Here is a 24,115-nt window from a genome sequence, read left to right on the forward strand (position 1 = left end):
GATAGAGTGCCTCTGGAGCTGGAGGTTCCATAGAAACAGAAGAAGAGCCTGGCTGCTGGATGCGGCCAAGGGAGGCTCATCTAGTTCAGAATCCTTTTTTTGCAGGGCTCAGCCAGATGCTACAAGAGCTGAGCACAATGGCAGCATCTAAGAACATGGAAAAGACTGGTGGATCTGGCCAGGGGCCGGGGGTGATGCACCCCATGTTGCCGCTTGGGGAGAAACAGGCACGGCCCAGCATCCTGGCTCAGGGTGGCAAATCAGGTGCCCCAATGGGAAGCCCAGAGCTGTCACTCATAATAATAATAATAATAATAATAATAATAATAATAATAATAATGAAAATAAATTTTATTTATACCCTGCCCTCCCCAGCAAAGACCGGGCTCAGGGTGGCTGACACCAGATATAAAAACAATTGATTAAAATACAACTTAAAAACAAGATTAAAGATGGAGGCAGAGCACAGCCAAGGTGGCTGGCAGCCAGAGACAGCTACTTATCTCCCATTAATTCCTCTTTTTCCTCCACTCACAAAATAAAGAAAAATGGGGTGGGAGGCGAGAAAAGCTTGCTTCTGAAGCTCCTTGGAAGGAGCTGGAACTCCTGGGTCCTTTCCTTCTGTTCTCCGTTCCAAGAGCCAAGCCAGAATCAGGCCCCCTCCTGGCGTGGGTGGGGGGCCGGGTTCCCTCTGGTGAACCAGAAGGTGCAGAGTCCCATCTTCTGCTCCAGGTTTGGATAGAGGAGACAGCGGGGTTGAGAAGGCAGCCAGAACTCCCTGCTCAAATGCAGCGTGTGGCACTTTTCAATTAAGTGAAAAGGCGAGGAAGAAGAGACAAGTTTGCAAAACTCTGCCTGGCCTGGATAAAGCAGACGGAGAAATGTTTTTCTCCCTCTGCCATAATGCTAGAACTCTTGGGCATCCAATGAAATTGGCCGTTGGGAGATTCAGGGCAGGAGCAAGAAAGTTGACGCAGCTCAGTGTTAAGCTGTGGAACTCCCTGCCACAGGAGGAGGCAGTGATGGGCACCAACCTGGATGGCTTTAAAAGAGGATTGGACAAATTCATGGAGGAGGAGAGGGCCCCTAGCCACCCCCGCTTTGCTCTGCCCTTTACTGTCAGAGGCAGCAACGCTGGAACCGCAGAAGAGGACAGGGCCCTTGAACTCAAATCCTGCTTGTGGATTTCCCATGGGGAACATCTGCTTGGCCAGCGTGAGAAGATGATGCTGGGCTAGATGGGCTATGCGCCTGATCCAGCAGGTTCTACTCAAGTGCAAACTGAGGCAAGACTAAACGACGTCACAAAACTCTCCGCAAAGCCAGAAAACCTGCGACACCCTGTCCTGGGCGTTTAGGCTCCCCTGGAACTCCTGCAAGGATTTCCCACAGCTTTTTCAATTTTATCCATTCCCGGATCCAGCAAATACAGGAGGCTTCATAATATAACTTCAAAGACTCCCCTCTTCTGGATCCAAAACAACCCGCAAATCCACAGCTATGCAGCAACTGAATGCATGCAGAATGGTCTCCGCCTGCAATATCACATCATCTCCAGGGGTCTGGCATACATGCCAAAGTTGCTGTGCTGCAACTAAGGAGACGCCTCCTTTGTCACCCTGCCCCGCCAGCTGGATTCGGAGCAGGCCCCCCCGTCCCTACCGTGGTCGTGGCCGCTTCCAACTGCTGCACCCCATCGCGGAACCAGACGATGGTGGCGGCTGGCTTGGCGTTGCGCGCCCGGCACGTGAGGTTGTGCGGGGTCCCAGCCCGCAGCAGGATCTCAGGGGCTCCGTCGATCACGGGGTCCTCGGGAGGAACTGCGGAGGGAGAGGCAAAGAGTGTCAGCCATCCCTTTGAACAGCGACATGCTGCCCCGCCTTAGGATACACTTGGCTCCCCAGGCCAGGAAGCCAGTAGAGGTCCTCCAGGTGTGGCTGAACTCCCAGAAGCCCCAGAAGCCAGCCTGGCCGATGGTCAGGGATGTCAGGAGTTGGGAGTCATAGGTGTTCCCTGTTGCTGCCTTAGGTGAGCTCACCAACCTCCGGAAGCAGCCCTGCTTAGCCCCCTCTGCTTTCTATGGGGTGAAAGATGTGGGGGTTGGACTAGATGACCCCCTGGGGTCCCTTCCAACGCTATAATTCTGCGATTCTTTGATTCTGTGATTCTACTCTTCTTCTGTTCAGTTCCACAGGGGGGATTTAAGAAGCAGCTGCCTCCGCTCCGCTCCTCTCTGATGAAATATATATATATCTCTCCCTCTTTGTGATGAGCTCTTTCCGCAAGGCAGAGAGGAACTCTGCCTGCTACCTGCGGAGATTTCGGAAGGCTGGGCTCTCCCTCCTTGTTCTCTCCTGAGTGGTCTTGTTTTAAAATTGCTCCGCGCAAGCTAGCTGGGTGGAGAGCAGGAGCTCTTCAAAACACGCCACGACTTCGCACGATTCCACCTCCCCTCAAATAATAAAAGAATCCAGGCTGCATAATTCTGAAATATTGATGCTGCTTCGGTGACAGGGAAACAGAGGGTCCCTCACGGTTTTCCTCTCTTTTTTGGGAAAGAAAAATCAAGACCGAGTTGACAGCCTGATTGTCACTCAGGAAGATAAAGAGACAGGCTCTCCCCCCTTTTCTTTTTTTGACGGATTCATTTTCCTTAGATATAGACAGGGGTCCATTATTGATTTATGATCACCCTTTTAATTTAAAATAATAATAGGAGCAACAACCTGCTAAAAAAAGGCCTTGTTCAGAGGAAGAAATGAAGATGAAGGAGGGGAGAAAATGGGGCGTCTCGTTGGCGGTTGTTAATTATGAAGCAATGAGGGGGGTCAGCTGGAGAGGGAGGCAAGGGGCGTTTGATTAGGAAAGAGATTTGGGGAGGCTTCTCTCCCCCTCTTGGCTTGCAACTAATCACAAAGCAATTGCAGCCAAAATGTACAGGTGAAAAGGATCGAGGGGTCTGAGCAGAACACAAGCTCAACAGGAGCCAAGCGTGTGATGCAGCAGCAAAAAAGGCGAATGCTATTCTAGGTTGCAGGAAGAGAAGTCTAGTGTCCAGATCAAGGGAAGTAATAATACCACTCTATGCTGCCTCAGCCAGACCCCACCTGGAAGACAGTGGTACCTCAGTTTATGAGCTTAATCCGTTCCGGAAGTCCGGTCATAAACTGAAACCGGTCGTAAACTGAGGCGCACCTTCCCTAAGGAGGCTTCCCTTCCACTGTTCAGATTCCGGTCGTAGACCGAGGTGAAGTTTGCAAACCGGGACACTATTTCTGGGTTTGCGGAGTTCGCAAACCGAAAAATTCGTAAACTGGACTGGTCGTAAACTGAGGTACCACTGCACTGTGTCTAGTTCTGGGCACCACAATTTGAGAAGGAGATGGACAAGCTGGAAGATGGACAGAGGAGGGGGACTGAGATGACCAAGGGGCTGGAAGCCCAGCCCTGTGAGGAATGGCCGAGGGAGTTGGGGGTGCTGAGCCTGGAAAAGAGGAGGAGGAGAGGAGATATGAGAGCCGTCTTCAAATACCCGAAGGGCTGTCACAGGGAAGATGGAGAGAGTTTGTTTCCTGCTGCTCAGGACAGAAGGAGCAGGACCTTGATCAGTGGAATGACAAGAAAGGAGATGCTGAGCCAAGGGCCATTGGGCAGGAGGACAGACACCCTGGGAAGGCGGCCGACTCTCCTTTGCTTGAGGTTTTGAAGCAGAGGCCAGGGATTATTTAGCACTGCCGGGGGTTGGTCTAGATGACCCTTGGGTCCCTTCCAGCTCCACGATTTCTGTTCTTGCCGACCTTCCCTTGACTGACTCAGGCCAGGCCACTGGGGTGGGGAGGGAGGCCTGCCTCGGCCATTGGTATTCCTACTGGCGCGTCTCCTCCATGCGGCTGACAGCCGGCCGTTTGGGGTCAGCAGCTGGGTCTGGCCGCTAGAGAGACCCATTCTCATGGCCACAAGTGGGGTTTGGGCAGGGAAGGACGCCATGGGTGCAAATGGGGTGGGGAGGGAGAGTCTGCCCCCCCGTCCCCAAACAACCGCAGCTCCCCGATGTGGATTGGGGGCTGGCAAAAGCCCGTCTCCTTTCCCCTTCTGAATGTTCGGTCGGGATCTCCGCCCTCGAAATCTGAATCAGTCGGTTTTGATCTTGCTCTCCAGAAACAAGATTGCTGCAGTTTCTATGGGGCAGCCCCCTAGATATTTGGAAATGGCCACCAAAGCCCCTCTCCGTCTTTGACAGCGCTCCCTTCCTCTCGGTCCTGGATCCCCAAAGCTGCTCCTACTACGACTCCCCCCTCCCACTCCCCCCGCCACCCGCAGGATCAGGCCGTTTCGTCCCATTGATCGCGCCTCTGCCCCCCCCCCCCGCATTCCCCCTCCGCTCTTAATGCCTTAATATATATTCATGGCCAGCATGAGTTACACTTGCCGTGGGGGGCTGTAAATTTGTGTTTCCCCCCACTTGCTTCATAAAAGCTGCAGAGGAATGTTAGACCCTGTGGAAAACTTCGGGGGGGGGGGGGAATCTGTGCTCCTTCCGCCTGCCTGCTCCCTCCTCTCCCCCACCCAGCAACTGCATTAGAAAGGAAAAGCAAAAATGGAGAGAGGAAATATTTGCTAGGAGGTTATTTCTGCCCCTGCCCCACAAGTGAGAGAGGTTGCCCCCACAGCTGGGGTCAGTCTGACCCTAATCTGCTCCCCCCAAAAACCAGGAGGCCCCACTTTATCTTCATGAGCTCCCAGAAGGCGGGACAGGTGTCCCTTGGGAGGTTTCCTCGGGGAATCACAGAATCGTAGCGTTGGAAGGGACCCCAGTGGTCATCCAGCCCACCCCCTGCAGTGCAGGAAGCACAGCTAAGTCGCCATTGTTATCTGTAGCACCAGGAGAAATGAGGTTTCCAGAAAAGAGCTGTAGGCTGGAGCAGCTTTGAGAAGAAGAGGGGCACAAGAAAAAGAAGGAACGTTCTTTCATATGTAGTGGAATTGTAAAATAGAAGGAAAAACTGTTCACGTATGCGACAACAGCGGCTAGGATTTTATGAGACCAAAGATGGAAAAGTGATGAAATACCAACCAAAGAACAATGGCAAGAGAAACTGATGGACTATGGCGAAATGGCGAAGCCAGCGGAAAGACTCAGAGACAAAGACAACAGAGATTTTAAAGAAGATTGGGAACCATTTATACTGTATCTACAGAATCAAAGTAAAGAAATGGACTCACTAGCAGGGTTTGAGTAAACGCTTACAATTAACAATATAAACATAAAAGCTATAAAAATGAGGTCAAAATGATAAGAATATAACAGCATTTAATTTAAGGATAAAATATTGAAATATAGTATTGTAAACAGGTCAAGTTCATATGTAAAAAACCAGAAGGGGAAGTTGAGGGAAGTCATGGTGGGGGGGGAGAAGCGGGGAATTCAATTTGTTATTATTTGCTATGATGTAATTGTGAACAAATAATAACAACGTTAAATTCTATATATATATATAGAGAGAGAGAGAGAATATAAGAGGGGCCATGATAGAGGGGTCCAAGATTGTCTGGTGTGAAAGTGGACAGAGGTTCCCCCCTCCCTCTCTCATAATACTAGAACCCAACGGGGGTTCCAGCGAAGTGGGATGTTGGAGGAATCAGGACAGAATCCAGGTTGTTGCAGGAACAGCTAGAGATGCGCACGCAGCACAGTTTAGAACTTCTCTAAGAGGCGTCCCGAGTTCTAGTCTTCAGTTCTTCCCCAAAGGGATGGGGGGGGGGACACAAGGAGAAATGCCAGAGCAGCACTTACTGAGGACTGTCAGCTTGGCGCGCCGGGAGCGAAGCGCCGCTTCTGTGGCCTGGCACTCGTAGAGGGCATCGTCCGAGAGCTCGGCATCTGTGATCTCCAGGTTGTATTGCCCAGAATCAGAGGCTCCAATGATCCTGTACCGGGGCCAGGCTGAGAATGATTTTTAAAACAAAGGGGATGCAATGGTCAGGCCATGGTGAACAATATTATTATTATTATTATTATTATTATTATTATTATTATTATTATTATTATTAGCCTGCTTTTTCCCAGGACTGCAACACAAGGCGGCTTACGCAGAAATTCAGACAAGACAGATAAAACACAAAAAACTGAAAACATAGAAAATATCATCACTAACAAATAATTAAGCTGCCGTCGAATTAAAAAGCACATCTACTAAAAGAGAAATGATAAACATAATAATAAAAACAGTGCAGTGTTATTTAAAAGCCCCTCCTTGAAAAGCAGCCAGTTCCCAAAGGCCTATCAAGGGAAAAGAGGTTTCTCCTATTTGTGGCATTTATCTAACACTTGATCATTTAGTGTTCCTGAGGGGTGCAGAGAAGGAAGGAACCAGACGGAGAATGAAGAAGTCAGGGACAGCCAGGCTCCTGCATTTCCGCCCTCTGGAGCACCCAGACAGTCTTCAAAGGCAGCCCCGGGGGGAGAGGACTGCAGTAGCCCAGCCAGAATGCCAGGCTTGCCCTCCTGGGCCCCGAATCGGCCACCATTTCTCTAAGGGAGCCTGCCAGTGTGTCCTGCATTTGTATGCAAAATGGGCACCTCAAATGCCTAATTGAGAACAAAGAGCAAAGATCTCCCCCCGAGAGTGGAGTGAGCCTTTGAGGAGCTGAGCCACTTCTTTCAGCTCCTTCCCATCCCAACGCCAGGGATCCAGTTCCCTTTCCAGTGCCAGGGATCCACGGTGGGATCCTCCATGGAGCTGGCCAGCCTGGTTGATCCCTTGGGAGCAAACCTGAGAGTGCAGCAAATAGACTAGGAGGAGTTCCTGGGTGCCTTTTGGGTTCTCTTGGCCCTTCTGCCTGCTTAAAAGGTAAAGGGACCCCTGACCATTAGGTCCAGTCATGGCCAACTCTGAGGTTGCGGCGCTCATATTGCTTTACTGGCCGAGGGAGCCGGCGTACAGCTTCCGGGTCATGTGGCCAGCAGGACTAAGCCGCTTCTGGCGAACCAGAGCAGCGCACGGAAATGCCGTTTACCTTCCCGCCAGAGAGATACCTATTGATCTACTTGCACTTTGACGTGTTTTCGAACTGCTAGGTTGGCAGGAGCAGGGACCGAGCAACGGGAGCTCACCCCGTCGCGGGGATTCGAACCGCCAACCTTCTGACTGGCAAGCCCTAGGCTCTGTGGTTTAACCCACAGCACCACCCGTGTCCCTTCTGCCTGCTTCCCCCTCCCTTTATTCCTAATAAAGTTCCTTAATTTGACTGCCAAAGTGTGTGTGTCTGCAAAATCGGGGTTTCTGAATCCCACTTGGCCTTCAGGCTACTGGGAGCTGAAGACGGGCGTTGCAAGTGACCAGTGCACTCCTCTGCCAGAGGCAGGCTGCCTTTACGCTCAAGTAAAGCACCACTGCACAGCAGAGTGCTGGGGCCCTGGATCGGGGCCTTTGCGGAGCAGCTGCTTGGGTGCGTCTCAGTCTCTCTCCCCTGTGGGCTGAAGCAGAAACCGGGCGGAGAGGAAGACCTCCAGGCGACGCCGCAGGGCTGTTGTGCTGCAGCTGAGCTGCAAAGGGAGAAGCGTTCTTCCTTACTCACACAAGCCAGGATGAGAGAAACTCTGTGCATGTGCTGAGTTCCTTCTTCGTCGTAGGAACAGCACTCGTGTGTCTGCATAGGCACCATTTTGCACAAGCTTCACGATGAGCCTTGTCTCCCACCCCCAGATTTTGGGACTGGCCTGGGCTCCCCCAGGTTTTCCTTTTGTGCCGTGCTTTGGAGTCACGGGTCCGGACAATGGTTTATACAGATTTTTTTGGTCCCACGTCTTTCTCCATTGTTTACCACTGAATCGGAACAAATGGCGATCTGCGGCAAATCCTGTTGCTGTTTGCTTCGATTCAGCAAGCAGGTTCTCGGGGCGAACCATTTCTCCCCACTATGGGAGACAGCCGCAGAATTTGGAACAGATCTGTGTGGCGGTGGGGACCGCGGCTTGTATTCCCAAGGAGCCCGTTTTCTGCCCTTGGGAAGGCTGCAGACGTGCGCCTGGAGCCCCCTGCGCAATCTGCACCCGGGCAACCTCTGCGAGGGCTGGGGGGGGAAGCGCCAAGGGGGCTCCCTGCTCAGTCCACCTCGCCGCCCCCCTCCAGGAAGAGCAGGTGCCAAGAAAAAGAATGTCAACATATGCAAATGAGCTCGGAGCGCATAATTTCCTCGTTAAAAGTGGCAGAGTGCAGCTTTCTCCTGGTGTACCACCGTAATAACCTCGGCGTCAGGTTTTAATTATTTTCATTTATTTGTTTTACTCCCAGGACGCTGGTCTGTGGAGGCGGGCGATGGCTTGGTCAGGGCGGACGGGGAAAAGGTCAGGCGGACGTCTGCAAAGTAACCGTCCGAGGAGTTAATTAACAAAGGCCGGAAAAAACAGAAGGGCATCCCGCTCTGGCCGGTGGAGTCCCGGGGGTGGCTGCCCCCTCCTGCCCCTTAGAAAGAGGACCAGCCTGAGGCCCCCCCCCACTCCATCCCCACTGACCACAAAAGGAGCCTGCTTTCCCCTCTCCTGGCCAGAATGAAGAACACAGGAAGATACCTTGGGATCCCCCTAGCTCAGCATTGTCTACACTGACTGGCAGCTGCTCTCCAGTCCTTCTTCACACAGGGCAGGGTTGAACCATGGAACTCCCTGCCACTGGAGGGAGTTTACAAGAAGACTGGATAAATTCATGCGGGAGGAGAGGACTATCGAGGGCGATGAGCCAGGATGGCTTTGTTCTGCTTCCACGGCTGGAAGCAGCAAGAGAGTGTTGCTCTTTTGCTCGGATCCTGCTTGTGGGTTTTGTGTAATGGGCACCTGGTTGGCCACAGTGAGAACAGGAGGCTGGGCTAGATGGGCTGCTGGCCTGATCTGGCAGGATCTTCTCATGTCCGTGGCAGAATCGGCTACAACAGTGCTCTGTTTGCGGCCAAAATTTGGTCCCTTCCCCCCAGCCCTCGAGCTGCCTTGCCAACGGAGCCCAGCTTTGGGAAGGAGGTGCTGGGGCCCCGGCAGAGTCCTGGATCCCTGAGCCTCCTTCTTGTAGCTGGGAAAGTGCTAACTGGGCTTTGGGGCATAGCTGTCAACTTTTCCATTTTCTTGCGAGGAATCCTATTCGGAATAAAGGAATTTCCCTTTGAAAAAGGGAAACGTTGACAGCTATGCTTTGGGGAGGAGGCGGGAGGACTCTAGGACCCTCTTAGAGCCTCACTCCTTCTTCCCGAAGCCCAGCACCTCTCTTACTGGGTGCTCCCTCAGCTCAGTGCCCAGTGCCCCCCCCAGCCCTGAATCTGCCCTGCTGCCACCAGAAAGGGAAGACCGACCTGCCTTGGAGCGGATGTCCTTGTTGCCCAGCCCTTTGCTCGGGACTCCAAGGGCTGATCTCCCTCCTCCGCCTTTTCCCTCCCCTCCTGTTTCCTCTTGTGCTGTGTCTTTTTATTTCGCAAGCCTCCCTGCCCCACCTTCCCTGCCAGATTGCCTTACGCCCTATGTGCCCCCTTGACACCTTTGATCCGCAGAACTGGCACTGTCGCAGGTGCCACACAATCCCTGTAAGAACTCAATATTTCAGCACGGAAGCATCTGCACCCCGGAACCCCCTGCCTTTTGGCATTAGGCACTGTGCCCTTTTTGGCACCAGCTGAGAGCATTTTTGCTTAGGCAAGGCTATGCCCGCTTGTGGGTGCGAGTTTTGATCTGCCGCTCTTTTAACTTTGTGAGCCTTCCTAAAATTGTTATTAATTCTTATCGATCATTTTGTGAAATGAAATAAACTTGGGGGATCCATTTTGCAAGGCGATAACTGTCCCAAAATTAAAGCTAGAGCGTTAAAAAAGAAAAAGAAATCAAGAATGAAATTGGAAAGAAGGGTGTGGGATGCCCACGCCCTCCCCCAGTAGGTGGCGCTGTTGGCACACTCAATGGGGCAGCCAGAGCAGAGAGAGGAGAGAGACCAAGGGAGGCTTCTTGAAATCATAAAATTCCTATGTACAGAGGGAAGATGCGTGGCCACCCTCCTCATGTGACACCCTCTGCCCCAGGACTGGGCAAGGTGGACACCTGCTCAGCATGCAGAAGGTCCCAGGCTCCACCGCTTGGCATCTCAATCTAGGGCTGGCCATGCCGCCTGCCTGGCAATACTGAACTGCCTGGCTCAAGTGCCCGACTCTGCCAAGGCAGATCCCTCTGCCCTTGCTTCAGAACAATGAGGTCTTGAGAGACCTGCATTGGCTCCCATTATGTTTCTGAGCACAATTCAAAGTGTTAGTGCCAACCTTGAAAGCCCTAAACGGCCTCAAAGGCCCAGTAGACCTGAAGGAGCATCTTCACCCCCATCATTCTGCCCGGACACTGAGATCCAGCTCTGAGGTCCTTCTGGCGGTTCCCTCCCTGCGAGAAGCCAAGTTACAGGGAACCAGGCAGAGGGCCTTCTCGGTGGTGGCGCCTGTCCTGTGGAAGGCCCTCCCAGCAGATGTCAAAGAGAACAACTACCAGGCTTTTAGAAGACATCTGAAGGCAGCCCTCTTTAGGGAAGCTTTTAATGTTTGATGCATTACTGTATTTAATATTTTGTTGGAAGCTGCCTAGAGTGGCTGGGGAAACCCAGCCAGATGGGCGGGGTATAAATAACAAATAACAAATTATATTATTATTATTATTATTATTATTATTATTATTATTATTATTATTATTGGTGTGGCTCCATGGCAGAATGTCTGCTGCTTTGCATAATAAAGGCCCCATTGCAAGCAGGGAGAGGTGCTGCCGGTCCACGTAGCCCAGTGGTGTCCAAACTTTTTTCAAAGAGGGCCAGATTTGATGAAGTGAAGGGCCATGAGGGCCGACCAAAGTTGTGGTTAACCTTTTTTTAGGATTGAAGTTGTTGAGGTTTTTTTAGAATTTTACCCACAGAGGGACCAACCAGCGGGCCGCATTAGGCCACTGAAGCAGACTTTGGGCATGCCTGGTGTAGACAATATCAAGCCAGATGGATCTCACTGGCCTGCCAGAGTTCCACATCGAGTCACATAAAGGGGGTGGGAGACGATGCTTCTTTAAATCCTTTGTTCTTACAAGGCCCTCTGTTGGTAATTTTTGGGCAGAAGGTAATAGAAACGATCAACACGACTGTATGGAAGAATCTAAAGTTTGCAGAGGGAAAATATCCTTTTGAATTATACCCAAGAAATGCTAACAAAGGGACAGTGCGAATGGACTCTCTTAGTCCAGCAAAAAGACAGGTATTGATGAATTGGGAAAATAAAAAAGACTGATTGAAAGGCGAAGATCGTCTCTCTTCTAGCAAGTCAGGCCAGGGGTCTCCCTAGCTCAGGATTGTCCGCACTGGCTGGCAGCCGCTCTCCCGGGTTTCAGGCAGGCGAGAGACCCAGCCCTGCCTGGAGACGCTGCCAGTGGGGCTTGAGCCTGCAGCCTTCTGCATGCCAGGCACATGCTCTCCCCACTGAGCTGCAGCCGTCCTCCATGTTACAGCCAGGAGCAGCCAGGCTGGAGGTGAAGAGACTGAAAGGAAAAGAGGCTCAGTCTCCCAGGGAGAGTGTTGCTTTGGGAAGCCAGCTGAAAGCACAACACTGGCAGCCAAGACCCCCCAAAAAGGCAATTTCACAGCCCCAGAGAAGGAAAAACCAGGGTGCAAAGCAAAGCTCTTTCGCAGGACAAAAATAGCAGTGCAGGCCACCCCCAGCGCCACCACACACAGAACACAAGGAAGGGGTTGGGCTAGATGGCCCTTAGGAGTCCCTTCTGATGGCCCAATTCTCTGGTTCTACCTTTGAGGCCTTGCCCCATCCCCAGGGCCAGGCCATCCTTCGTCCACTGCACAATCCCGGAATAGTTCAGCACCACGCAGGACAGCACAATCCTCTGCCCGGCCACCACCGTCTGGTCCTCAGGCTCTTCGACAAAGCGGGTCTGCAGAACTGGAGAGAGAAAGAGGAGGCAGAGTTTGAGAACAGACCCCAAATTATGCCGTAGGAAGTCGTATCATTGCTGTTATTGTTCTATCAATATGCGTCTGACTGTTTTAATTAAAGCGTAATTATTATTAATCCAGGGGTGGCGTAATGGTTAGAGAGTTGGAGTAGGACCTGGGGGAGATCAGGGTTCAAATCCCCCCTTGGGCAGCGAAGCCCTGGACCAGGCACTGCCTCTCAGCCCAGCCCTACCTCACAGGGTTGTTGTAGTAGGGGTTAAAAGAGATGGGGAAGAACCACGTCTGCCACCTGGAGCTCCTGGGAGTAGAAAAGATGGGGCAGGAGGGCAACCAATAAATAAACATAAGAATTAAATTGACAGCAGCTTTTCCGCCTTTGCTGGAGGAGCAGTAGGGGTACTTGGGCAACATCAAAGTGCACTGAAGCGCCTCATGCATGTTTTTCCCTCTAACTGCCATCAGGTGGCGCTATCCCTTAAGTACGCTGTTAACAAAGTGGCGTAAGGGCATTGCAGCATTGCAGACAGGGAAGCACCAGGCAGCCCAACACTTTGGTTTTTTTACTCCTTCACACTTTGCTGTTCTGCTTCCACCACCAGAAGACGCAGGCGCTAATGGGGACCCGACACCAGCAGAAGTCGATGCATGCACAGACGCTGCCCCCCTCACCTCCCTGGGCCTGACAGCACCCGCGTCGCCCGCTCTCCGTCGGCTTGTGGGTGCAAAGTGCAGCTCGCTGCCCCCGTCTCCCTCTCTCTCTGCCCGGGAGGAGAGAGAGAGATCAGGTCGATAGCGGTAGATTTTTCCCTTTCTTTTTATCTAGAGCAGCCGCGGCCGTCACATGGCACCCAAATGAACCGCCAGCCCTGGGGTTACAGGGAGATTGATTGGCAGCGGGGAGCAGCCCCCCCCCACGCCAGCCTCTCTGTGCGGGCTCCGGGGGGAGAGAACTGGCTGCATTGCCCACCGACTTCAAATGAAGTCACAAAAAGGAAAAAGAAATGGGAGCAGGCAGATTCTTGGAGAGAGGAGAGGAGAGGAGCAGTTTTTCTCCCCAGCCCAGGCTGGCAGCCTGCACTCGGAGCTTTGGAGAGCTGTTTTGGAATCGCCGCAATAAATTCAGCCCCAAAGCCACCATCCCGCCCAACATGAAACTAGCGACCCACACTTGTTTGTTTTTAATCCCTCTTTCCCCACCCTGGTCTGGCCCAGCTGCGAAGGCTCTCCTCTGCAGATCACCTGCTTGGCATGCAGAAGGTTCCCAGATCAACCAGCCAAAAGCATCTCTAGGTCAGGCTGGGAATAGCACCCCCCCCCCCGTGCCTGAAATCCTGGAGAGCCATTGCTGCCAGTCAGTGCAAGTAAGACTGATCTCATGGGAGCAATTCAGTAGATGGCAGCTTCTCATCCTGCTGTTTGGGAAGGTCTGTAGCTTAGTGGGGGGAAGAAGAAGAAGAAGAAGAAGAAGAAGAAGAAGAAGAAGAAGAAGAAGAAGAAGAAGAAGAAGAAGAAGGAGAGGAGGAGGAGGAGGAAGAAGAAGAAGAAGAAGAAGAAGAAGAAGAAGAAGACGACTCTGCCCATCTGGGCAGCTCAATCCCCAGGCAGAATCACAAGGCAGGGCTGGGGATAATGTTCCTGTCTTGACCATGTTCCTCTTTAATTCTGCATAACAACTGAGTGGGGGACTTGAACCCTGGTCTCTCCCAGCGCCCAGCCTGACACTCTCGCCAGGACACTACCCTGGCTCTCAAACAATGAATCCATCCAACCTGCATGCTCTAAGCCCAGAGGGCATTTGCTTTTTTTAAGCAAGTCCTTGTATCAAAAATAATTTGCAGTGGGATTTAAAAAACCCCAAATCACAACACACCAACATGTTGCCCAATTCATTGGAGATGCTTTTTGAGTTGATTTAGTTTTTTTATATAAAAAAATCAATTAATCTAGTCAGTTAAACTCGATTACAGGCTACAGCACCAGCGAATGCAGACAAGTCTTCAGCGAGGGATAAAGGATCACAGGGAGACCGAGGGGGAAATGAGGCCAGGCTGGGAGACCGTAGGACCATGAGAAGAGCCTGCTGGATGAGGCCAAAGGAGGCCCATCTAGTCCAGCGTCCTCCTCTCGTGGAGACCACCCACAAGCAGGATCCGAGCACAAGAGCAACTCTCCCCTCTTGCGTCTTCCAGCAACTGGCAATCAGAAGCGTGGCCATCTGCAGCTGCGAAGGGCAGAAGGCAGCCTTGGTGGCTAAGATCCTGGCTGCTGGATCCGGCCAAAGGGGGCCCATCTCGGCCGGCATCCTGTTCTCACAGTGGCCAAGCGTTGCCTGTGGGAAACCAGAAAGCAGGGTCTCTCCCTCCCTCCCTCTCTCTGGCCTGGTGTTATGTAAAGCGGGAATGAGGAGGAGGAGCAGACAAAGATTCCCCTGTCATGCAAATGTCCTTGGTGATAAAACAGCCCAGGAACTTTCCTTGTGCTTTGCCTCTCAAGCTCCTCAAGGCCCAGGGAGGGCGAAGGGGGTGGGGTGTTGTCCTCTGAGCTGAAAGCAGAGAGCAAAAAAATAAAATAAAAAATAAAGCAGGCAGTGCAGTGCAGTGGTTAGTGTCAGGTTAGGACCAGGGCTCAAAACCTCCCACTCAGTTTGCTAAGTCAAAAAATGGCCAGCTATAGCAAGCGAGACCAGCCAGGGATGCCGTTTCAAGGGCTAGAATGGCAAGGTTTTCCAGTGAGGAACAGGCGAGTGAGAGGCCATGTGAGACAAGTTGATAAAATTCTATGTTGCCTGGAGAAAGCAGGTGGAGGAAAGTTTTCTTCCCCTCTCATAACACTCAAACTGGTGGGCATCCAACGAAGATGATTCCGGAGAGATACAAGAAAGTCCTTGTTCACGATGGACGTTGGCTCTGTGGGCCACCAGGGGGGTTGCAGGTTCCTATGGGACGGCTGCATATTCCTGCGTTGCAGGGGTTGGACTAGATGATCCTTCGGGTCCCTTCCAGCTCTACGGTTCTGTGAACTCTCTTCCGCAGGAGGCAGCAATGGCCACCAACCTGGAGGGCTTTAAGAGGAGGAGGAGGAGGAGAGGGTTGCCGGTGGCTCATAGCCAGGACGGTTCTGCTATGGCTCCACAGTCAGAGGCAGCCATGCTTCTGGATAGCAGTTGCTGGAAATGTCCGGAGGGGAGAGTTGCTCTTGTGTTCGAATCCTGATTGTGGGCTTTCCAAAAAAGGCATCTGGTCGGCCACTGTGAGAACAGGAGGCTGGACTGGATGGGTCCACTTTCGCCTAATCCAGCAGGCTGTTCTTATGTTCATTCTGTGTTTTATATATATATATAATATTTATTAAGTTTCCATTTTATACTATTAAAAGACATTCATATTTTTCCATATTATTTGTTCAAATAAACTGTTGACCTCCCTCCCTCCCATCTCATGGTTACCTTAATTCTTTTTTATATCATAGCATTTGTACTTCTTCCTCTTTACATTATGTCCCTTCATTTATCAAATGTTTTAACCAATATGTAAAAAGGTATACAGTGGACGCTCAGGTTGCGAACGTGATCCGTGCGGGAGGCACGTTCGCAACTCACAGTGCCGCATCTGCGCACGCACAGGTCACGATTCGGTGCAAAGCGCAATTTAGCACTTCTGCACATGAAACGCAGCACCGAAACCCAGAAATAACCCGTTCCGGTACTTCCAGGTTTGGCGTGGTGCGCAACCTGAAAATGCACAACCTGAAGCGTCTGTAACCCGAGGTATGACTGTATATCGTCATCATTACAAGTCTTCTTCATTAAGTCCTACCAGTGTTGTTAATTGCTTGCAATTGTCCTTAAAGCATTCTATAAATTTACTCCAGTCTTTTGGGAACGTTTGATCAGGCTGGTTTCGGAGTTCTTATGTTCACTCTGGGGTGCATATTCCAGAGTTAGAACAGCTAACTTCTCCAGCCACCGCCACCCACAGCCCAGTTGTCCTTGGAGGAATAATAATAATAATAATAATAATAATAATAATAATAATAATTTATACCCCGCCCTCCCCGGCCAGGGCTGGGCTCAGGGCGGCTAACAATGAAGGAACTCCCTCCTTCTTGCTCTGAGCTTTGCTGGGTTTTTGGAGTTCTGCAGCTGGGCAATCTCTGCCCCGCAGGGAGGTTGTTCTTTGAGGCTGGAGGGGGCACCCACCCAAAAACCTCTCCTTCCCCCCTTCCCACTGCTCCGCCTCCTTAATCTCATCCTAGTTTCCCACCAGCGACTCGCAGGTTGGGAGGAGTCTTCCAAACCATACGGGAATTCAATAGGATTTCACACAAACTTTATGCAGTCCTTTGATCTTGTGTGTGAGTTTGTGCAAGTGTGTCTCCCCCAACTCTACTTGGACAGACCCTTCAGTGACATTGGGGGAAGGGGGGAGGCAGGCCTGCCAGGAACAGAAAGGAGAGAGAAAACAGAAAGAAAGACGTGAAGGAGCTCAGAGGGAGGAAGGTGACAGGAGCAGGGGAGATCAAAGTGACGCCAGGCGCGTCAAGAGAGCAGGTGGGGAGGATGCAAGGAGGGGAAAAGATCAGAGCAGAGAGGGAGGAAGAGCGAGGAGAGGAGATCACAGGAGCAGCAGATCCTTGGCTAGGAAGTAGCGAACTGTCTACTCAGAGTAGACCAAGGGAAATTAATGGACCTTTAACGGGGCTTCTTAGAAGTGAATGTGTCACCACTGTTTTGGCCGTTCTCAGACTGGGCCAGTCCCAATGGCCTTCTGTCACACTCGGAATACATTATACCAGTTGCTGGACCCAACAGGAAGCAAGAGGGCTCTGGTGCCCGGATCCTGATTGCGAGTTTTCCAGGGCAGAATGCCACCTTGCCCTGTCCGGCCACCTGCAGCACCATGCCTGCTTCTCCACCTGCCCTTCTGCCTCCACTGAAGTGGCACCAGTACCCATTTCAGGCCAGATCTTGCAGGATTTTGGGCATGATCTTGGCCGATCAGGGCTGTCTTTCCCCGGAGGTGCAAGGGGTGCGGGGCACCTGGGCGCCGAATTCTGGGGGGCGCCAGGCACCTGCTGCTGAAGCCACCTAAGGTTTTAACTGTCTACCTGTTATGAAATAATAAATAATTTTGATCAAGCTAGAAAAACAAAATACACATATACCTAGGTATTACCGAACGTATACCTACTGTTTCACTAAAGGACTTCCAACTTTGTTTGCTCATTTACCAAAGATGCGCTGTGCCAGCGGCGGTGCTTGGCATTCACAACGGCACCGTGCACGCGAAATTAACTCTTATATCATCATAAAAGCTACCAGTTTGGGGGCTAAACTAAATTTGGGGGCGCTGGGCAGATCTTTGCACCCTGGTGGCGCATATGCCAAGGACAGTGCTGTGGCCAATACTGGGTGCTTCTCATGTGCCAGTGGCGGAAGTGGCAGAGCAGGCAGGGTGCCCACGCGTCTGCCACTTTGGAGCCACTGGTCAGCCACTGCGCAAGGAGGGTGCTGGACCAGATGGGCCGCCTTTGCCCAGGCTCTTGTTCTGTCCTTATGGAACCTCCAGGTGCAGAGGCTGTCTATCTGGATTCCTAAGATCTTCATGGTATTTGGCCCCTGTGAGAAGAAGAGGCCAGACTGGATGAGCTGCCATTGTCCTGATGCCAGGCTCTTCTTAGGTTTGGATGTGGACAGGGAAAACGGGGTTCTTTCCAGTCCCCCATTTTTGAGTCTTCAATTCCATTCAGGCTCCTTTCGAGAAATGTTGCAGAATGTGTTTGTGTGTGTGTGTGTATGTGTACACACTTGCGTAGTGTATTGAGAGGGAGAGGAGCCATTGTTGGTTTGCCGTAATTACACCTCGTACCGATGACATTTCAAGCAGATTAAAATGATAAACCGCACTGTAATCATAGCTAAAGAGCAGGCAGAAATAAGGTTTCTGAGGAGAGGGAGGCAGAGAGAATAGCCATTTATTCCTCCCTTCCCTCTCCGGGCCTTAATAATGCATACGCATCCAACAAAAAAATTGTCAGATGAAAAGATGTGCGGGCTTCTTCATCTGCTCAGCTCAGAGAGAGTAAGAGGTACCAGAAACCCTTTTCAAAAGGTGCTTGCCAGAGGGCATCCCCCCCCTCGCACGTCTCCTGCTGCCAAAAACCTCCAAACGCATAAAATAAAACAAGAATACCAAAAAGGCACATTTCCTTCCAGTGTGGAAAGCGCATGTTCAACTGCTCCAACGCTGTTAATTCTCCAGAATTTCCAAACTCTGCAGAAGAACGCTATCAGCCTTTCCAAGCTGGTACCCGGAACAGCAGGGCGGCAATCAAGATTCAACCCAATGGAAGAGGCAGGCGGGGAGCAGCCGCCATTTTTAATGGGGCGAAAACGCAGGGCCTTCGGCAGGCGGAAATGAACAGGTGAAGCATGTCCCCGGAATGGGAGCGCAATGAGGAGGAAAACTCCTGTTAATATCTGGCGGCGAAAGATATGGAGCGTGTTTGTGTGTGTATTAGGTACATTGCCATCGCTCTCTCGCTCTCGCTCTCTGAGCGCACACACCTCCTGCCTGCCAGCCGAAGGAACATGCGGGAAGAAAACGAGCATGAGGAGGACCTCACGGACCCAGCAGATGTTGCTGGACTCCCCACTCCAGCTGGGAGGGGCGGGTGCTGCAAGCCCTGAAAAGGCCCAAGGCTCACCACCCCCTGGTTCCAGGAGAAACGCTGGTCTGTAGGCATCAAATGCTGCTCACCGGCGAGGTTTTAAAAGCAGAAATGGGGAGCGGCGCCAGATAGCTGGATCACAACTCCCAGCAGCTCCAGGTGTGATGATGGGAGATGGAGTCCAACAACTTCTGGTTCCCCCTTGCAAACATCAGAAAAGCCCCACTGGGGAAGACACATGGGCATAGCCAGGATTTTTGTTGGGGGGCGGGACAGGCAGAACCTCAGTTAGCCATGTATTTTCATTGATTTTTTGGGGGGGGGGGCAGCTGCCCCCTCTCTGCCTACACCCATGGTCAGACACACAGAAGGTGGGTCCTTCAGCACTTACTCACAGATCTTGTTTTCCACACCCTTCACCATCCTGAAATGCTCCACTCTGTGAAGGTCCTTTTAAAACTAGACACAGGAATGTGTCGGCACAGAACAGAACAAGTGTCATGATCTACCTTGCAGGGCTATTGTGAAAGGCAGGAGATATATATATATATATATATATATATATATATATATATATATAACCTGCACCGGACCCTGCAAAACTGCCAAGAGGGAGTGTGCGTGATGCATTCTGCATGGCAAGTGCCAGGCGTCCCCTTCCGTCGCCCGCCCTGCTTCTTGCACACACACACAGGTAAAAAAACACGCCTGGTATTCCAGCAACCCACAAATCAGGCTCCCTCTGCAAACAGAACAGTTATATACATGATGAGTAACACACTGCAGAGGGAGTTCATTTAGCCCTGTTGTCGCTTCTTCCCAGATAAGAGAAAACACCGCAGCCGTATCGATTATTGAGCCAAAGAAGAAAATAATGGCTAAGGCAGATCGCAAGAAATCATTTATGTACAAAGACTCCGATTCTCGCTCCAGAAACTCGGAGCTTAGAGACTCACATGGAAGCGGGGAGAGAAGAGAGCCCCAGGCAGCTGGGGAGTCAGCAACTGGGCACCCCTGGGCCAAAATCTGACCTAAGTGATGCAGTCACCTGACCTACCAACTGTGGGGGAAGAACACTCTCATCTAAGACCTCCCGACATTTCAGATTGGGAAGGGCTGGAAGTGTAAGAGTGCACCTGCTTTGCATCTAGAAGGTTTCAGTGGTGTCTTCAGGCAGAGCTGGGGATAGGATCCTGTCTGCAGTGTCAGAATACCCCTGCCGATCCCCAGTGCCCAAGGGTGTGTATAAGGCTTCTTGCCACGTTTCTGTCTAAATGAGTGCTCTTCTCAGAACCATGAGGACTAGAACCTGACTTGAGAAATGCCGTGGCCAACGCGGGGCTTTCTAGATGTGGCTGGCCTGCAGCAGCTGTCTCGGCAAAGCGTTCGTCTTACGCCAAAAGTCCAACTCTTACCCTGGCCTTTATATGGGCTCACCCTGCTCTTCTGCTTGAAAACGTACTTTAAGACCAGGTCAGGGGGAAAAATCAAATGGAATAAGTGAAGTTAACTGTATTACTGTATTTTAATATTTGGTTGGAAGCCGCCCAGAGTGGCTGGGGAAGCCCAGCCAGATGGGTGGGGTATAAATGATAAATGATAAATGATAATTATTTATTAGAGGGAACTTGGTCTGCTCAACAGTGCCAGGACTAATGGGCTCGGCAACTCTACTTGGAAGGTCTTGCCCTTATGAGGCAGTCGGGGAGGCAGAAGGTCCTCTCCTTCCCACGGCTGCTGCCTCCATCACCTCCACCCTGGTCCTTCTTCCCAAGCAATCTGAGACTCCCTGCAGGGGCTGCCTTTGCTCCTCCCTCTTCATACCTCTTCTGGTCCTGGGAGACCAGCAGGGAGGGCAGCTAGTGACAGCAGACGCCCCGGCCTCTTCCCCAGAAGGACTCCCCTCTGCCTCTTGGCCCTCCTCCTCTCCTGCTTCAGCTTCTGACACCGTCTTCTCCCTCGGGCTCTGAGCCGTCTTCCCTTGGGGGCTCCCCAGCTAGTGCCCCACACCATTCCTTTGCATCCAACCAGTCCACGGCGCTACCCTTGCTGTAGATAAGCACGCAGAGCCCCTGCTTGGCATGCAGAAGGTCCAATCCTGGACACCTCCAGGCAGGGCTAGGGAAATACTTCTTCCCAAAGCCCAGGAGAGCTGGTGCTGGTCAACAATACGGCCTAGGACCCTCGTACCTACAGGACCGCCTCTCCCGGTCTGCCCCATGGAGGACCTTAAGGTCCATAAATAGCCACACCCTAGAGGTCCCGGGCCCTAAGGAAGCCAGATTAACCTCAACCAGAGGCAGGGCCTTTTCAACACTGGCTCCGGCCTGGTGGACCGCTCTGTCTCATGAGACCAGGGCCCTGCAGGATCTGATTTCTTTCCGCAGGGCCTGTAAGACAGAGTTGTTCTGCCTGGCCTTTGGCTTGGAATCAACTTGATCCCCTTCCCCTCTTTCTTTTTCCTTTCTCCTCCTGTGATGAGGCTGCATTTTAACGTTGTATTTTAATCTTGTTTTTTAAGTTGCATTTCAATCAACTTGTTTTTTATTGGTTGTTAGCCGCCCTGAGCCCGGTCTTGGCTGGGGAGGGTGGGGTATAAATAAAAGTTACTATTATTATTATTAATACTGAGCTAGACGGACCCTCCTTCGGTGCTAAACTGGGTTCCCTCCTACCTCCTGCCAGTCGGCATCACCAAGAGGCCCAAAGGACCAAAAGAGCCATCTTTGGGCGGCAAGTTATCCCGAATGGATGCGAATGCTATGCAGATGGGCTTCTGGGTCGGGTCAGCCCCTGCCACAGTGGCCCCCTTTTGAAGGTTACTGGAAAGAGCCTGGCGCCTCGCCCAGGGCACCTCGCGGCTGTGCAAGCGCCACCGGGCCGCGGCAGCTGTGCCACCGTGACAGGCCACGCCGCACGATCCGCAGGGAAGCCCTGGCGCGGCGCAAGACATTTCGAAGTAGGCTGAACAAAGCCTCAGAGGCCAGCAAAGAGGAGGAGGAGGAGGGGACTGGGAATGCTCCGTCTTCCCCAAAGGGCGAAGGGAGGGAGGGAAGGAGACACACGAAGACCTAATGAAGGGGCTGCTCCATTCTCAGCCCCAAGGGACTGGGGTGGACGGGAAGATGCGCGGCGTCGGCTCTCCGCAGCAGACCAGCCCAACCCAAGCCCTTCCACTTGCTCACCACTGGGAACACGCAGGAACACCCAGGAAGCTGCCAGATAGCGAGGCAGACCATTGGCCCATCAGATTCAGTGCTGTCTGCACTGACTGGCAGCAGCGCCCCAGGATTCCAGGCAGGAGTCTCTCCCTACCCTACCTGGAGATGCCAGCAGGAACTGAACCCAGGACCTTCTGCCTGCAAGGCAGGGGCTCCACTACACAACTCCCCAAAGCTTTGCACACTTTTTGGGATCCTGAAACTCTGCAGAGATGTACCATATTTTTCGCTCTATAAGACGCACCAGACCACAAGACGCACCTAGTTTTGGGAGGAGGAAAACAAGAAAAAAATATTCTGAATCTCAGAAGCCAGAACAGCAAGAGGGATCGCTACGCAGTGAAAGCAGCAACCCCTCTTGCTGTTCTGGCTTCTGGGATAGCTGCGCAGCCTGCATTCGCTCCATAAGACGCACACACGTTTCCCCTTACTTTTTAGGAGGGAAAAAGTGAGTTTTATAGAGCAAAAAATATGGTGCTTATTTTACATGAGAGAGGCATAGGAATAACAGGCGCTTTCTGGGAGGCGGCATTTAAAAGCACCAAAAAGTGTCATTTTATGTTTTTAAGTGTGTTGTTTACGTAAAACATACATTCAAAGGGTGGCACCCGACTAAGTCGTTCTTGAAGAGCAAACCCATTGAAATTCAAGGATCTAAAGATTATTATTGATTGATTGATTACCTGCCCTTCACCTTAAGGGGCAGTTCACAACATGAAAGCACCATATTAGAAACAATCTTAAACAACTTACAACCGTTAAGAGGAGTTGTGTAGATTAGTTTCTCAAAAAGTTTCCTGTCTCTGCTCTGAGCAGGACATTGGCTGCAACCCCACAATGCGCACTGCTCAAAGAATGACTTTTAATGCGATCTTTCCAAAGACAGAATCCACACGAACAGAAAAGGACCTATTGCTGCAAGAATCCATTGCTCCGCCCATCTCTACAAGCCCCTCCCCCAACCTGTCCCAAGGGTGGGCGGGGCTGATGCTATTCTATCTATCTTCCTATATGAATAGAAAAGGAAGGCTGTCATCACGCAGCCCCCCCATGGGAGGCCCTGCATCCCCACCCTGGAGTTGCAGGAAGTCACAGTGCAGCCGCCGCTGCCGCCACCCCCCACGCTGCTGGGGAACCCCAACCCTCGCCCCTCTTCCTGCCCCTGCGACTCAAGAGGAAGCCAGAGCGATGTCAGCGCCAGCAAGCGGCACCTTTGGGGGAGAGAGGGAGTCCTCTGTTTTGGCAGAGGCTGTGGAACAGCCGGCTGGCTGGCAGGCCGGCAGGCTGCGTCGCGATGGCGGCAGCGTCCGAGTGTGTTAAAAGTGTTTCCTTGTCGCTGAGCGGAGCCATTATGTTAAAGGAGCGAGGGGTGGCCGGGGGAGGGAAGAGGGGGCCCTGCTCCTTCCAGAAAAGTGTGTCTGCTTAAAAGGCATGCTGTGTTTGGCCTCACCTCAGCCCAGCGCCGAACGTCGCAAAGTGGCAGCGAGTTAAATTATTCAAGCCTTCTGTGCCAGACTCGCTCTGCCAGCCCTTTCCGTGCCCCCCCTTTCAGAGCTGGGTTGGGCTTCTGAGGGCAAATGGAGGGGGCCCCCCCATGCAGCACGATTTGTGGGTCAAGGAGAAACTCAGGCCTTGGCGATGGGCAGCCCAACACACACACACAAGCAAACCTGACTTTCTAATCATAAGGACTACAAAGTGGGGGTCAGCGGGTGGAATGAGAACTAAGGTTCCCAAGATGCAGTTTTCTGGACTTTGGTGAAGTCACAGGCTACAAGGAGACCTGGAAATCCTCATTCAGAGGGGCTGCCCACTGCCAGAGACAGAACACTAGGTTGGCAAGACCTCCTTATCTGCAGGCCTCTCTCTATAGTTACAGAAAAACATTCCTCCTGCCGGACTCCTCAAATAAAACCAAGACTTCTTGGGCCTGTGTGCATTTCTTTCTTTCTTTCTTTCTTTCTTTTCTTCCCTCTCTTTCGCAGAGCTGCAAAGATCCACCTTCCGGGGCTGGCAGCCCCTGCCATATGCCCAGCCGCGTTGGGCCAGGGCCTCCCCCTCGCCCGCCCCCTTGCCCACGAGTGCGAGGGGAGGCTGAGCGAGAGAGGGGTGCTGGGGGGGGGGAGAAGCACCCATCACTCCCCCTTGGCCAAAAGACCAGGAAGAGAGTGAGGGGCGAGAGAGAGAGTGTGTGCCCATCTGGGTGGGTGGAGGGTGGTGAGGAAAGGGAGAGATGGCGAGAGGGGGGGGCCCACTGGA

The 24,115-nt window shown here is 52.1% G+C and overlaps 1 protein-coding gene across 1 annotated transcript in view; it reads right to left on the bottom strand.

Moving 5' to 3' along the window:
• The window catches only part of KIRREL1 (kirre like nephrin family adhesion molecule 1), a 109,495-nt gene that overhangs the window by 17,983 nt on the left and 67,397 nt on the right, over positions 1-24,115 (bottom strand). The window contains exons 2-4 of the mRNA XM_083591110.1: positions 11,803-11,952; positions 5,795-5,944; positions 1,663-1,820 (exon numbers count right to left, since the gene is read on the bottom strand). Of these exons, the coding sequence (XP_083447236.1) occupies positions 1,663-1,820; positions 5,795-5,944; positions 11,803-11,952 (458 nt within the window). The remainder of the gene's footprint in view (positions 1-1,662; positions 1,821-5,794; positions 5,945-11,802; positions 11,953-24,115) is intronic.

Source organism: Podarcis filfolensis (genome assembly GCF_964270895.1).
Source record: "Podarcis filfolensis genome assembly, chromosome: 16".
Classification (NCBI taxonomy): Eukaryota; Metazoa; Chordata; class Lepidosauria; order Squamata; family Lacertidae; genus Podarcis; species Podarcis filfolensis.